Source organism: Tiliqua scincoides, chromosome 9 (genome assembly GCF_035046505.1).
Source record: "Tiliqua scincoides isolate rTilSci1 chromosome 9, rTilSci1.hap2, whole genome shotgun sequence".
NCBI lineage: Eukaryota > Metazoa > Chordata > Lepidosauria > Squamata > Scincidae > Tiliqua > Tiliqua scincoides.
In genome coordinates this window covers 28,167,715-28,182,189 of record NC_089829.1, presented here as the reverse complement: position 1 = coordinate 28,182,189, position 14,475 = coordinate 28,167,715, and the positions used below count along the sequence as shown (strand labels likewise).

General features: G+C 47.7%; 1 protein-coding gene across 1 annotated transcript in view; it reads left to right on the top strand.

Annotated features, from left to right (window-relative positions):
* Nucleotides 1–14,475, top strand: part of LPCAT2 (lysophosphatidylcholine acyltransferase 2) — a 43,041-nt gene that overhangs the window by 16,398 nt on the left and 12,168 nt on the right. The window contains exons 6-10 of the mRNA XM_066637112.1: nucleotides 570–628; nucleotides 1,341–1,375; nucleotides 4,646–4,700; nucleotides 5,331–5,413; nucleotides 13,176–13,301. Coding sequence (XP_066493209.1) covers nucleotides 570–628; nucleotides 1,341–1,375; nucleotides 4,646–4,700; nucleotides 5,331–5,413; nucleotides 13,176–13,301 — 358 coding nt within the window. The remainder of the gene's footprint in view (nucleotides 1–569; nucleotides 629–1,340; nucleotides 1,376–4,645; nucleotides 4,701–5,330; nucleotides 5,414–13,175; nucleotides 13,302–14,475) is intronic.

The following is a 14,475-nucleotide window of genomic DNA, read 5'->3' as shown; positions in this document are numbered from 1 at the left end:
GCCACTGAAGGACTTTTTTAAAATACGGTTGCACCCCATGTGCATAGAGATCCATTTATCCATGGTTCTCCACACACCCTTGCTTCTCTTCCTCCTTCCTATTAAGGTTCACTTAGTCTTGCCTCGCATTCCGGCTGCTTGCCTTCTTCTTATAAGCTTGCATGCTTATAGCATTTGGTGAAGAGACATTCCTGCTTAGCTTGACTATAAAGAAGGTAAATGAAGGTGTGGGGGTGGGTGACAAGTTAGCACAGAGATAGGGTTCCTCCTTATCTGCAGTTTCTGGTATCCATGGGGGAGGATACCTGTGGATACCAGGGGATACTTGTATATATAAATATCCAGGAGCTGGATACCCATGAACACTGGCAGCACTTCTAGTGCTGATAAAGACACTCGTGCTGTTAGAGGCATGGCAAAAATACATAAAGAGAAAAATCTGTACCACCCCATCAGTGAGGGCATGCCTCAGTCTCCCCATATAGTAGCCAGCTGTGAATTTTTGCATGCAGGTAGATGTGAGGGAGGCTGATAATAACACTGGTTTAAGAAATGGCTTCTGTTTCCAGGTGCCTTTATTCCCTCTGTTCCGGTCCAGCCAGTGGTCATCCGATACCCAAACAAGCTGGTACGTTCTCTCTAACTTTATCTGTTCATGATGTTCCTTTAGATCAGCAGTTTTTCAGAGTTTTACTTCTCACAGCACACTAACCTTTGTAGTCTTCTCTTTGGACTTTGCCTCTTGTGATGTCACTTCTGGCTTCCAGTCTAGGTTCTGCAGCTCTTCTTTCGGGGGAAACTGTCTGTAGTAACAGATTCTCTGTCCCTCTTCCTCCACCAGCCAGTGGAAGAAGAGTGACAGACGATTCACTACTACAGACAGTTATGCAAGCCATTGTGCTAGGGCAGCTGTTCCCAAACTATGGGTGAGGTGGGTCATGGGCTGGGCCCTCCTACCTGCCCTTGTGCCATATTGGCTCCAAATAGGAACCATTTTGAAGACATTGGGCAGCCCCACAGGCTCCTGTGGGCTACTGTGGGTTCCTGGGCTACTCTACTGGGCTTCGCAGGCCTCAGAATGGCCCACACTCTGAAAGCCACTTCCAGGTCTACCTCCAGTAACCAGAAGTGGCTTTTGGAGGCTTCTGCAGGCAATTCAGAGGCCAGTAGAGCGGGTTTCTGGCCCAGTGTGATCCAAAAGAGGCCTCTTGAGCACCACCAGGAGTGTCACAGCACCATAAGATTGGGAACCGCCATGCTAGTAACAACCACTTCCCTGATGTGGCTAAATGTTTGTGTTTTTAACCTGTCTAGTAAAGATTTTTTTTCTTTTTCTCTAGGATACTGTGACATGGACATGGCAGGGCTATGACTTGTAAGTTCCACTATCCTCTTTTTTTTTTTTTTAATCAGTACAGTATTCTTTATTACATTGTGCTGTCAACATACATGGTGAGAAGTGACAGTTCTCTGCTCCAAGAGTTTTGAGATCTGGATGTTGGTGCTTGTGTATTGATGACATGCAGCTCTCGCACTCCTTTGCATCTGATCTGGGCAGGCAGTGAAAGTCCTTCCTCTATGTCTGAGTTCTGTTATGGACTGGGTGTAGGCTAATAAACGAAGACTGAATCAAGATGTGACAGAGGTGCTGCTGGTCAGTAGGAAGGCCAACTTGGACTTGGTTGTTAAGCCTGTTCGGGGTGAGGTTGTACTCTCCGTGAAAGATCCAGCTCACAGTTTGAGGATGTTCTTATAGTCCTGGATGACCAGGGGGCACCTTTGCAAAGATTCAACTGGTGACCCAGCTGCTCCCCCTTTTTGACGTTAACAAATCTGGTCAACATAGATTGGACTACTGTAATGTGTGTGGTGTGGAGCTCCCCTTGAAGACCATCCAGGAATTTCAGCTGGTACAGACAGTGGCTGCATGAGTGACTGCATTGGAGCCTGTGCTTGGGAGCATATCGCGCCTATATTTTACTCACTTTGGTGGTTGTCAGTGTGTTTCTGGGCTCAATTCAAGGTGTGTGTTGACCATTATTAAAGTGCTGACTTTAAAAGATTAGGGACCAAGGGATTTGATGGAGCATCTCTCCCCACGTGAACCCCACGTGCCCACCTACTTCACTCAACATCAGAGACATACTCCATACCTCTCCCAAACTCTGTTGGGGAGTGGTCATGTGATGGGGCCTTTTTGTTTACAGCCCCCCCCCAAGCCTCCCCCTTAGGCTTGTTTAGCCCCTTCATTGTTAGTCTTTTGCTGGCCGATAACGTCCTTTTGCTCAGGCAGTCATTTCAGCTGAGTTGATGCCCTGTATCGCCAGTTGCTCTCAGTTGGTAATTGGTTTCCCTCTCAGTTGGTTATTTTTATTTTTGTGGGGCATTTTTTCTTCTGGGATGTGTTATTCTTCGGACTCGGTAAGCTGGCCTGAGAGCCTCTCTGGGGGCGGAAGGGCAGGCTGACAATTATGAAATAAATGCAAAAAGGTGCAGAAAGCAACTCTGAATTAGAGGTGAACATCTAAATCCATGAATCATCAAACCATTTAAGTGATAGTAGATTTTTGGGGCCTGGAAAACCCCAAAGGCTTGAGTTAGGAAACCAAAGTATATAGAAACATGTTACTGGTGGGTTTCCTACTCTGATCCAAGTTTTGTAGTTGATTTTGGCGCATCTTGCAGACAGCCGCCTTTGCTGCAGTGTCTGTTTTTAGCTGCAGTGAAGGTGGTCAGATTTGATAGGACAGATAACTTGTGTGCTTTAAACTACTATGGGTGTAGAAGAGGGTGTTTTTGGCAAGTCCAACTTCTCATATCTTTGAACTGCAGAAGTAGAAAAACCTGTACTTGCAGAACTTTCCTCTGCTTAAGCAGATAGGAGCCCTCTTCTTTTTTTTTTGGGGGGGGTGTAGTTATCTTTTAAATGAACTAGTTGCCATCCAGCTAAGGATGTCTGCTTCTCCCCTGTTGCATTGGAGCAGTTTGTTCATGTATACTCTAAGGCACCTACCTTACAGTTACAGAATCTTAGAGGGTAATGGGTGCTTCCTTTTAAAAATCTAGGACTCTGGGATGGGTGACCCTAGCTGTTCAGGTTCAGAGAAGAGCGCCTGGTCTATGCATGCAGCCAAAGTGTTGGGTGGAAGCCTGGATTGCACTTCTCCAGTCTGCAGGTGGGCAATGGAATGCTCTATTCTATCCAAACTCCTTGTCAGCAGTAGAACCACCCCCTTTGTACACAGGGGGGCAGAGGTTCAGTTCTCATCGTTTCTGTTTAAGGGATCTCAGACTGTTGCTGGAGGAGAAGACTATACTGTACATAGATGAGCACATGGCTCTCTGTATAGATATTTGGTAGCGTCATATGTTCAGAACGGGGACAGCCGAAAATGGACTAGTGCAGATACCTTCTCTTTGTCCTTGTTTTGCAAAGGGAGAGATGTTCACGTCTGCAACATCTCACTTTCAGTTGAAGGGGCCGCATTCCACTCTGCCACATAGTTCTCCTGGATGCAAAGGCCAGTCTGAGGTTGTTAGGAGAGGAAGCAGCAGCCCAACATAATTCTGTGCAAAATGACAACTGAAAACCCCCAGACCCCCATGAGTCAAATAAAAATCCCTCATGGTGCCCAAGTATAGATCAAAGTCTGCCAGCTGCCTACCTCTTTGCATAAGGCTAATGCAAGGATATGTTGAGTTCTGTTGAAATAGGAATAACATGTGCACTACAGCCTGACTTCCCCATAAGACATGGTGGGCTTTTTAAGGCTCTCATCATTTTTCCTTTCCTGTTTGCAAGTGCTGCCAAAATAGAGAAGTATTTAGAGTGGGTTGACTTCCCTTTGGCTTCTTGGAGATTTGTAGCCCTCATATGTTGGCAGGTTATTTCAGATCGAGGTGCAGTCCTGCTGCCTGTTTTCCCCTGTGCTAGAAGGCGGAACAGAGTCATGGGACAGGGGAGAAGAAAATATTTCTTACCCAATATGTAATTAGTCTATGGAACTCCTTGCCACAGGATGTGGTGATGGTATCTGGTCTAGATTTCTAAAAGAAAAGTCAGTCACAGGTTACAAACTGTGATGAACATGTGCAACCTCCTGGTTTTAGAAGTAGCTACCTCAGAATGCCAGTTGCAAGACAGTGGCAACAGGATGCAGGTCTCTTCTTCTGTGTGCTCCCTGAAGCATCTGGTAAGCCACTGTGAGATACAGGAAGCTGGACTAGATGGGCCTTTGGCCTGATCCAGCAAGGCTATCCCTTATGAGAGTGCTTGAAAGGCTTGTCCTGAGACAAATCATCTATCTGTCTCTTATCTGCCCTCACCTACGCAAGATCAACACTCAACTTGTTGTGTTTGTACTGGTGTGGAGTAGTGCCATTATCGCTCAGCCTCACCTACCTCACAGGGTTGTTGTAAGGACAAAAGGAGGAGAGGTACTATGTACACCAAGTCGAGCTCCTTGGAGGAAGGGTGATATTAAAAGGTGAAAAATAAATAATTTACAATCTGGCATATGATGATATCTGGATAACTGTGGTTTTCAGTAGGCATTAAAACCAAAGCACTTTAAATTTATTGGTTTTATGTTATTTGTGGAATAGCAGCCTTCCTATTTCATCCCTGTTTTAAATTCTTCTGCAGCAAAGAGGCCCTGGTGCTGACTTTGTGCCAACCCTTTACAAAAGTTGAAGTTGAGGTAAGAGCCAGATGAACTTTGCTCTTTTAAAACTTGGGTGCTGTAACTGTTTTGAACCTGTTTTCTGATGGAAAATGGTCATCTTGCAACTGTTTTGGTCTCTTCTGGAGTTGAATCTATAAGAAATCCAGAGCCATAGCAGTGAGACTCTTGCAGCAAAACACAACCAAGAGCCTTGTGGCCCTTCAGGTTCAAGAAGGAATTGGTTTCGGTGAGCTAGTGGCCATTTTGGTAGACTCTGGTCCACCGAAACCGCATCTGCAATAAATCTGTCTGTATTATGCCAGCAACTTTTTGAGTCCATGAGATTCTTAATAGAGATCCCTTGCAGTTTTGTGGCAGCTCCTTTTCCTTTTCAGTCTGCCAATGCTTTCCATTCAACACTAGGAGGAAACCTGTCAACTCCCAGAAGTGGAGCAAATTTAGTTTAACTTGCTGTGCAGGGTTTATGCAGCTTCAAAATGAACTCTTTTTCAAGGATATGGTGCCATCTAGTGGCTGGCTTGTGTTTTTTCATTCCCTCCTGAGTTAAGAGGTCTTCTTTAACAGTAGGTCTTCCCTGTTCTTGAGGGTCTGCTGACAGACTTGTATCTGTTCACTGAAATGGTTGTCGTGTTTTTCTCCTTTCAGTTTTTGCCTGTCCATGTTCCAACTGAAGAAGAGAAGAAGGATCCAATCCTTTTTGCTAGCAGGGTTCGGAACGAAATGGCAAGGTGACTGGTCACATGTGACTATTGTGCACAGTGAGAGAGTTGTTGATGGCTAGTTTTGAATATGTTGGCTGTGATTCACAAATAGCACAGATACAAACGAGTTTTTCTGATGCATGATATGGCCTGTTTTCTTCTATCTCCCTGACTTCCCCACACATAAATGCATCCTTTGACAGGGCATTAGGTTGAATGGAAACTTCAGAGTGTGGGGCTAGTTAACATCCTAGAAGACAGAATCAGAAGTCAAGATGACATCTGCAGATTTGTTCACTGGGCAGAGATGCAAGCAAAGTCCTGCGTTTAGGTACAAAAAAATTAGAGGCACAAGTATAGGAGAGAGGAGACCTAGCTTGGCAGTAGCATATGTGCAAAGGTGTCCTAGTGGATCTCAAGCTGAATATGAACCAACAGCGTGATGTGGCTTTAAAAAAAAAGTTAACTCATTACTGGGCTGCATTAGCGAAGGCATAGAGTTCAGATCACGAGACGTCATTGTTCCACTTTACTCTGTACTCATCAGACCCCACTTGGAATACTGTGTCCAGTTCTGGGCACTACATTTCAAGAAGGATATTGACCAGCTGGGACAAGTTCGGAGGTGGGTAGCTAAGAGGGTGAGGGGATTGGTAACCAAGTTCTGTGAGGACCAGTTGAAAGAGCTGGGAGAAGAAAAGAAGTGGAGGGAGATGATCATCGAGTATCTGTAAGCCAGTGGTGATGGTGGGTAGTTAACATCCTGGAATTGTTTATTACCGAGACCCACTTTTTAGAGTGACATTCTGTTGGGATACAGTGGAAGTGATATAATTAACCTGGAAGTGATGTCATGGCCAGAACTGATATCATCAATATAGGTTTCAAACCTAAGCTGTGATCAGTGAAAGGTCTAATAGCACAGCCTGCTCATGCTATTATCTTGCATAGCTCAGAATTCAAACATCCCAGCTTGTAAGTCAAAGTAGAAAGCAGACTTGGATCCTTCTCGAACCACATAGCCTTGCCCTCTGTCCAGTGTTCAATTTTCCAACCTACTCGGGGCAAAGCATTATCCCTGACTTCTACCAGGAAGGGCAGGAGGTCTGGTCTAGAGAACAGAGCCTCCATTTGCCTGAAGATAACATCCTCAGGTCATCAGTTTGAGGCTACAGCACCGTGAATGGCGAGACCTTGAAGCAGCTGACAAGCTGAGCTGAGTTATTCCACCTGTTCTTTGGTGTGAGCGAAGAAGCGTCTTGGCTACCCTCCATGGGAGAGATGAAGGATCTGCTTGTCAGCTTGCATGGGAGGAAATCGGAGGCCAGAATGTGAAATCAGATCAAAAAGATCCATCTGAAATGTTGTGGTTTTTGAAAGATAGAACCTTTTTTCGATTGTAAAAATCTCTACAGAGATTTAGAACAGCCTGCCCATGTAAACCGCCTTGAAAAAAGTCTGAGGAGAAATCTGACGACCAAGAAAGGTGGTATATAAATACATGTATTACTACTACTACTACTACTACTACTACTACTGGGAGCCCACCCTGCCCAGCATTCTGAACCTTCAGCTCTGTATTTTCAACGGCTGCTGAGCTAGATGCTATGCGACCCTCCTGAAATTGGCTCTAGACCCACCTAGTGGGTCCCAACCTGCTGTTTAAGAAACACTGCTTTGAGCCATAGGGAAGAAGGGAAGGAATTACCATCTGTGACTCCTGAGGGTAGAACTAGAATGATGGAAGGATTGAAACCACAGGGAAGTAGTTTTAGGCTAGGCATGAATAACAGTTTCCTAAGAGCTGTCTGGCACTGGAACAGACTGCCCTGTGCAGCTGTGAGCTTTGTCTCATTGAAACACGTCAAGCAGAAGTCTTCAAGCATAGTCTGTCGGGGATGCTGTAAGCAGTTACCTGCCCTGAGCAGGGAGCTGAGTTAGATGATCTCCAGGTTCACTTCCAACTCTAATGCTCTGTGAGTCTATGCATGTCTCCAGTATCCCCGTCCAGCCCTTCTTCGTGCATTGTAAGTTCCTCCTCCCCTACACCATGAGTAACTTGCATGGTGTAGAAAGGGGGGTGTAATGTCCATGGCAGGAGGAGGCCCCTGCCCTGGGGTCGATTCCGAGCGCAAGGGGCTTACCCGGTCTAGGCGTGGTGGCCAGCGGTGAACAAACGAGCGGGAAGCAGGTATGGCAGCTTTACATAGACGGTTTATTTGAGTCAACCTCTTTACATTCATGGGGGCTCGTTACTTCACGACCCCCTTCCGTCTAGGCTGACTGGTGTCGTTGCTGTCAGAGCAGCTCAGGCCCCGGTTCTTTGGAGCTTGTAGTCCAGGCCTCCCTGCCCGGGCCCCTCGGCCCTGTGCCTGTGTTCTGGAAGACCCTGCCCTGGCTGGCTGGGGTCAGGCTGGTTGGCCTTGGGAGGGCCCACGGTCCCTTGGTGTTGGCTCCCTTCTCAGTTGGTTCTCCTGGGCTGTAGTTGGCGTCGAGTGCCCGTCTCGACCACCAAGGCTCTCCAGGGTACGCCCTCTGGGTCTGGGCAGGCCCTGGGTCAGGGAGGTCTCTGTCCCAGCCTCCTCCCTCTAGAGCTGACCGCAATCCCCTCCCTATGGAGGCCTCTCTCCTTTCCCTTTGCCTTCTCCCACCGGCTTCCCTCTGGCCTTCCACCCCTCTGGAGAGGAGTGACCTCCCTCTTCCCTCTCCAGCTCCCTTATGAGGCTTACCTCAGGTCTGCCTAACCCCACCCTTCCGGCCCACGTGTCTTCCTGCTCCCAGCTGTTCCCTGTCCCTACTTCTGTGTAGGTGTCCTGCACGGGCCTCCAGTCCTGCTGACACTCGGGGCTTACTCCCGAGTAGGCCTTGACTCCCAAGGAGACCCCTGTGTCCAGGGAACTCCTGGCCACCTGAGCCGGGCCCAGGTGACAGGGGGACACATTATGTTTGCCACCCAAAACCTCCTGTCCCTCTCACATGAGCAGTGTGTTAATTAACAGACTTAAACCTTTCAGTCCTACCCGCACCCACCACAGATATCCTGCCTAATTCAAGGGCATCTAGTCAACTCCCTTGCTTGGTGCAGGAAAGGTAGATCAACCTCAGGCCTCTGCTTGAAGATCTCCAGCAAGGGGCATCCTGATTCCTCCAGGTAACTTGTGCCGTGTCAAACTGTTTTGCCATTAAAAAGTTCCTCCTTGTAGTCAGCCAGAATTTACCCTCTTGTAACCTAAGTCAGTTAGATGTAGTCCTGTCCTCTGTAGGTGCAGCAAACAGGCTCTCTCCCTCTTCTGCATGACAACCCATCAGTGCTTTGAGAAGTGCTTTTGTATACCCACTTGACCCCATTCCTTCTCCAGGTTAAACATACCAGTACTTTGCCCGTTTCCTCACAAGACAAGCTGAAAATATCATCATCATGTTGGCAACCTTCAGTCTCGAAAGACTCTGGTATCGCGCTCTGAATGGTGGTTCTGGAACAGCGTCTAGTGTGGCTGAAAAGGCCGATTCGGGAGTGACAATCCCTTCCACACCGGGAGCAAATGCAGTCTGTCCCTGGTCTGTCTCCCTGGCTATGGGCCTTCCTTCTTTGCCTCTTTGCCTCAGACTGTTGGCCAAGTGTCTCTTCAAACTGGGAAAGGCCATGCTGCACAGCCTCCCTCCAAGCGGGCCGCTCAGAGGCCAGGGTTTCCCACTTGTTGAGGTCCACTCCTAAGGCCTTCAGATCCCTCTTGCAGATGTCCTTGTATCACAGCTGTGGTCTACCTATAGGGCACTTTCGTTGCACAAGTTCTCCATAGAGGAGATCCTTTGGGATCCGGCCATCATCCATTCCCACGACATGACCGAGCCAATGCAGGCATCTCTGTTTCAGCAGTGCATACATGCTAGGGATTCCAGCATGTTCCAGGACTGTGTTGTTTGGAACTTTTTCCTGCCAGGTGATGCCGAGAATGCGTCGGAGGCAGCGCATGTGGAAAGCATTCAGTTTCCTCTCCTGTTGTGAGCGAAGAGTCCATGACTCGCTGCAGTACAGAAGTGTACTCAGGACGCAAGCTCTGTAGACCTGGATCTTGGTATGTTCCGTCAGCTTCTTGTTGGAACAGACTCTCTTTGTGAGTCTGGAAAACGTGGTAGCTGCTTTACCGATGTGTTTGTTTAGCTCGGTATCGAGAGAAAGAGTGTTGGAGATCGTTGAGCCAAGGTACACAAAGTCATGGACAACCTCTAGTTCATGCGCAGAGATTGTAATGCAGGGAGGTGAGTCTACATCCTGAACCATGACCTGTGTTTTCTTCAGGCTGATTGTCAGTCCAAAGTCTTGGCAGGCCTTGCTAAAACGATCCATGAGCTGCTGGAGTTCTTTGGCAGAGTGGGTAGTGATAGCTGCATCGTCGGCAAAGAGGAAGTCACGCAGACATTTCAGCTGGACTTTGGACTTTGCTCTCAGTCTGGAGAGGTTGAAGAGCTTTCCGTCTGATCTGGTCCGGAGACAGATGCCTTCTATTGCAGTTCCAAAGGCATGCTTCAGCAGGACAGCGAAGAAAATCCCAAACAAGGTTGGTGCAAGAACACAGCCCTGCTTCACTCCGCTTTGGATGTCAAAGGGGTCTGATGTGGAGCCATCGAAGACAACAGTGCCCTTCATGTCCTTGTGGAAAGATCTGATGATGCTGAGGAACCTGGGTGGAGATCCGATCTTGGGGAGAATCTTGAAGAGGCCGACCCTGCTGACCAGGTCAAAAGCCTTCGTGAGATCTATGAAGGCTATAAAGAGTGGCTGTTGTTGTTCCCTGCATTTCTCCTGCAGTTGTCTAAGGGAGAATACCATATCAGTGGTTATGCCTTAGAGGGGCTGCCTTAGAGGGTTCTGCCTGGGTTTGTGTGACAGGGACAAGGCCAAAGGGGGAGCAGTGTAAGAGCTGGAAGAGTGGCAGGAAGAGCTGGGCGCAGGAGGGACACCCGGGAACCATGTTTGAGCCCTGGGACTGTCCCTGAAAGGGAAGGGGGTGGGGGCTTCTCAAGTGTGTTAGTGTATTTTTGTTGTACGTTACATCTTTACGATCATCTTCTGTTGCTTCTTTGCTCCTGGAGTGAACAGAGGCAGGTGGAACAAAACTCTTTCCCAACAGAGCTGGAGTTTGCAGCTGAAAAGGATCCTTCCAGCATCCAGGCCTGACCCAGAGAAGAGAAAGCCGCAAGTCTCTGCCCTGCCCTTCCATAGCCTGCGTCAAAACATCTGCATCATTCCAGGGTCTGGTGTCTTTCGAGGAGGTGTCTGTGCGCTTCACAGAGGAGGAGTGGACTCTGCTGGATCCAGGCCAAAAGGCTCTGTACAGGAAAGCCATGCTGAAGGATGATGGCCACTCTTGAGGCACTTCCCAAATCAGCATTTGTTACCCAGCTGGAGGAAGGGGAGTGTGCATTTTTCCAGGAGCTCCAGGAAAAAAAAGAAATTGGCAGGAAGCAATGAGAAGAGGATAAGAGGGAACCACATGGGCTGTCACCAGAAACAACCATGAATGATGCTTCAGGAAGTAACTTTTAGAGACCAGGATGGCTCAAAGAGGCAGGAGGGAAGGCCAGCATTTATATTGTCTGAGATGAGAGAGAGCTTCAGCACCAGCACAGATCTTACGTTCCATAAAAAGACCCACATAAGGGAGAAAGCTGTGCATTACAACAGACCAGAGGAGCAGCATGGAAGTGAGACAGAGGAATGGAGCAATGAAGGTGATGCTCTTCATTGGACGGATTTCAACGTCATCCCAGTCAAACCTGAAAAAGAAACTGGAATGAGGGGGAAAAAGCACCCTCAGTTGGCAAAAACCATAGGCAGTAAATCGGAACATGGAACATATCACACAGACTGCAAAAGAGAAAAACCATATAAATGCCTGAAGTGTGGAAAGAGCTATAGTCGCAGTTCACACCTGACTGTGCATCAAAGAACTCACACAGGGGAGAAACCATATAAGTGCTTTGAGTGTGGAAAGAGGTTCAGTCAGAGCTCAATCCTGACTTCGCATCAAGGAATCCACACAGGGGAGAAACCATAAGCTCAAAATAATACCAGCATGAAATGATGATTTCTGTTGAGACCTGTATCCATTTCTGGACACCACACTCTAAGACCGGTGTGCCACAACCTGTGTGCCATGGGAATTTGGAGCACAGTGGTTGAAAATAACTGAAAAACGCTTCCAGGTTCTGAAGCTCTAGTTTCTAGGGCAACTAGGGCAGAACCAGCAGGGGGGGGGGGCACACAGACATTTGTTTGTACAAATCGTTACTATAGTTTGTTACTATGAACAGTTGCCCTAGACACAGAGATTTAGAACCTGGAAGAGTCTCCTGGAAGCAGGAAGTGACATCGCAAGAGGCTTAGACAAGATCATAGATGTTGTAAGTAGAAAAACATCACTGCTGTAAGGAGATTATAGACCAGGGTGGGATTCTATTGAAGAAGGTGGAGCCTGGGGAATATTTGGGGTTCAGGAGTCCCCATCACCCCTTGCTGGTACTCTTCAAGCTGCTGAACTGCTCTGTCTGTCCGTCCCGCAAAGGGAAGCCACAGAACCCCCAGCTGCTGGGGGGGGCGGGAGAGGAGTAGCCAAGAGGCCAGTTTCCTCCCCTTTCCTGTCTTCCCTTTTATGTTGTAATGGTTTCATTGTTCGATCTTATGTAAGCTGCTCTGTGAGCCCTGCTGGTTGAAGGGCGAGGCACAAATGTTTTCAATAAAGAAGGAAATGTGCAAGAATTTTCATGCAAAACTCTTGGGTTCTTGCTCACAGCATCCAACAGTAAGCACTGAGGTCGAAAGGCAAGCCCCACTTAAAAGCCTGCTCTAGTTTATTTCATATTGTGTGTGATGTGATCTATAAACACACACTCTTATTAAAAATACTAAACTGAAATTTCGTTTTCTTAGTGGTAAATAAGACTAAATAATGAATTGGACTAGGTAGGGCATACTTGCCCAGGTGTACTGTGAATTTGTTTTTCACGTTTTTATAGCTCCCTTCCTTCAAGGAGGTCATGGTGGTGTACATCATTCTTCCCTTCTTTCTGTCCTCACAGCAACCCCATGAAGTAGATGAGGCTGAGAGATAGTGACTGGCCCAGGGTCTCCCATGAAGCTTTCTGACTGAGCAGGAATTTGAACCTGAATCTTCCAGGTCTAAGTCCAACTCCTGAACCACTACACCACCTTGGTTTCTTCTTCTGATGGAGACAAATTGGAATGGTTCAGAAAATGGCAATTAAAAAATTGGTACTGCATAGGGGTGAGAGACTGACAGCCCAATCCTATCCACACTTTCCTGGGAGTAAGCCCCATTGACTCAAATGGGACTTACTTCTGAGTAAACATGCATAGGATTGGGCTGTGAGTTGTGAACTGGGACTTCTGCTTCAGATTTTGCCCTTGCCTGTGAACCAACTAGGTGGCCTTGACAAGCCTTTCCCTCTTGGCCTCAGTCTTCCCTATCTGCAATATGGGGATAAGTACACTTAACAAATGGGGTTCTTGGAAGGGCAACATCAGGGTAATATATGTGAACCACTTTGCAAGCGCCAAGTGCTATATGCTCGCTATGCATGTGCTAAGTGGTCATGGTTGAGGGTCTGGAAAGGAAGCCCTTGGCAGCATGTTCCTAATTCCATTCGGCCTGCTGTGAGGCTTATGCAATAGATTCCTACAGCAGTAAGAAGTGGTGGTCCCAGAAATGTGTTTACACATTGAATAAATAGTTTCACCTTTTAAGTGGAGTGTATATTTTCATTGCAGCACTTTGGATGTGCCTGTCACAGACCACACCTATGAAGACTGCCGCTTGATGATTTCGGCTGGACAGCTGACCTTGCCCATGGAAGCTGGTCTGGTCGAGTTCACAAAAGTTAGCAAGAAACTCAAGTAAGCAGCTCCGCAGGCATGAAACAGCTTCTCGAGTAACTGCCAACACCTGGGGGCTTGTTTGCCTGGCGAGAAGCCTTGCCGGATGAGCTGGCATTGCTCAGATCCACACACTTATGGCTGCCATTAGACTTGAGAAGGAAAATCTCATGCTGAGGGTTCAGGAACATCCTGGCTTGATGCAGATCTGTAGCACAGCCATGCAAATCTGTGCATGATTCTGGTTGCCCCATCTTGAAAAGGCTATTCTTGAGCTGGGTAAATTGTGAAGGATTGTGTTGCAGCCTTCCCCCCGCCCCACCCCTTAAGGGGGCAGAGGCCAGGGCACTCTGGCTGGGGTGTTGCAACGCTCCAGTTTGAGAACCACTAGTCTAGGGTTTGGCAAGCCTTGATCTAGATGGATTGGGGTCTGAGCTTGGGACTATTCTGCAAGCAAGGGAGTGTGGGGAGAGGAGGGTTCCTAACCAAAATAATCAGGGAGGACAGAGCATTCTCCCTGCAATTCAAAGCAGTTAAAGCTTTGGAGGTTTCTTAGTTCAGCAAGAAGGTGACTGGGGAGGGCATGATTGATGCTCCTAAAATGATGCATGGTGTAAAGCAGGGGTGCCCAAACCCTGACCCTGGGGCCACTCGTGGCCCTTGAGGACTCCCAATCTGACCCTCAGGGAGCCCCCAGTCTCCAGTGAGTCTCTGGCCCTCCGGAGACTTGCTGGAGCCCATGCTGGCCTGATGCTACTGTTCTCAGCTCTCAGCCAACTGTTTGACCTCTCGCGAGCTGTGAGACGAGGGCTCCCTCCCACTGCTTGCTGTTTCATGTCTGTGCTGCAGCAGCATCATCATAAGAAAGGTTGGCCTTGCTTTGTGCAAGGCCTTTTATAGGCCTTGAGCTATTGCAAGACCTTCATTCATTCATATAAGTTCCATTTCTAAAATGTAAATTTATTCAAATTTGAAATGCAAATTAATTCTTTTCCCCCGCCCCAGTGTCAGAGAGATGATGTGGCCCTCTTGTCAAAAAGTTTGGACACCCCTGGTGTAAAGAAAGCAGCAGTATTTTCCCCCCTCCTATAATATTGGAACTTGGGATTTCCCCAATCAAACGGGGAAAACACTGCTGTTCATCATACATAATCAGCTGGAAGAATTGGCTGCCGCAGGATCTGACCACTAGTTC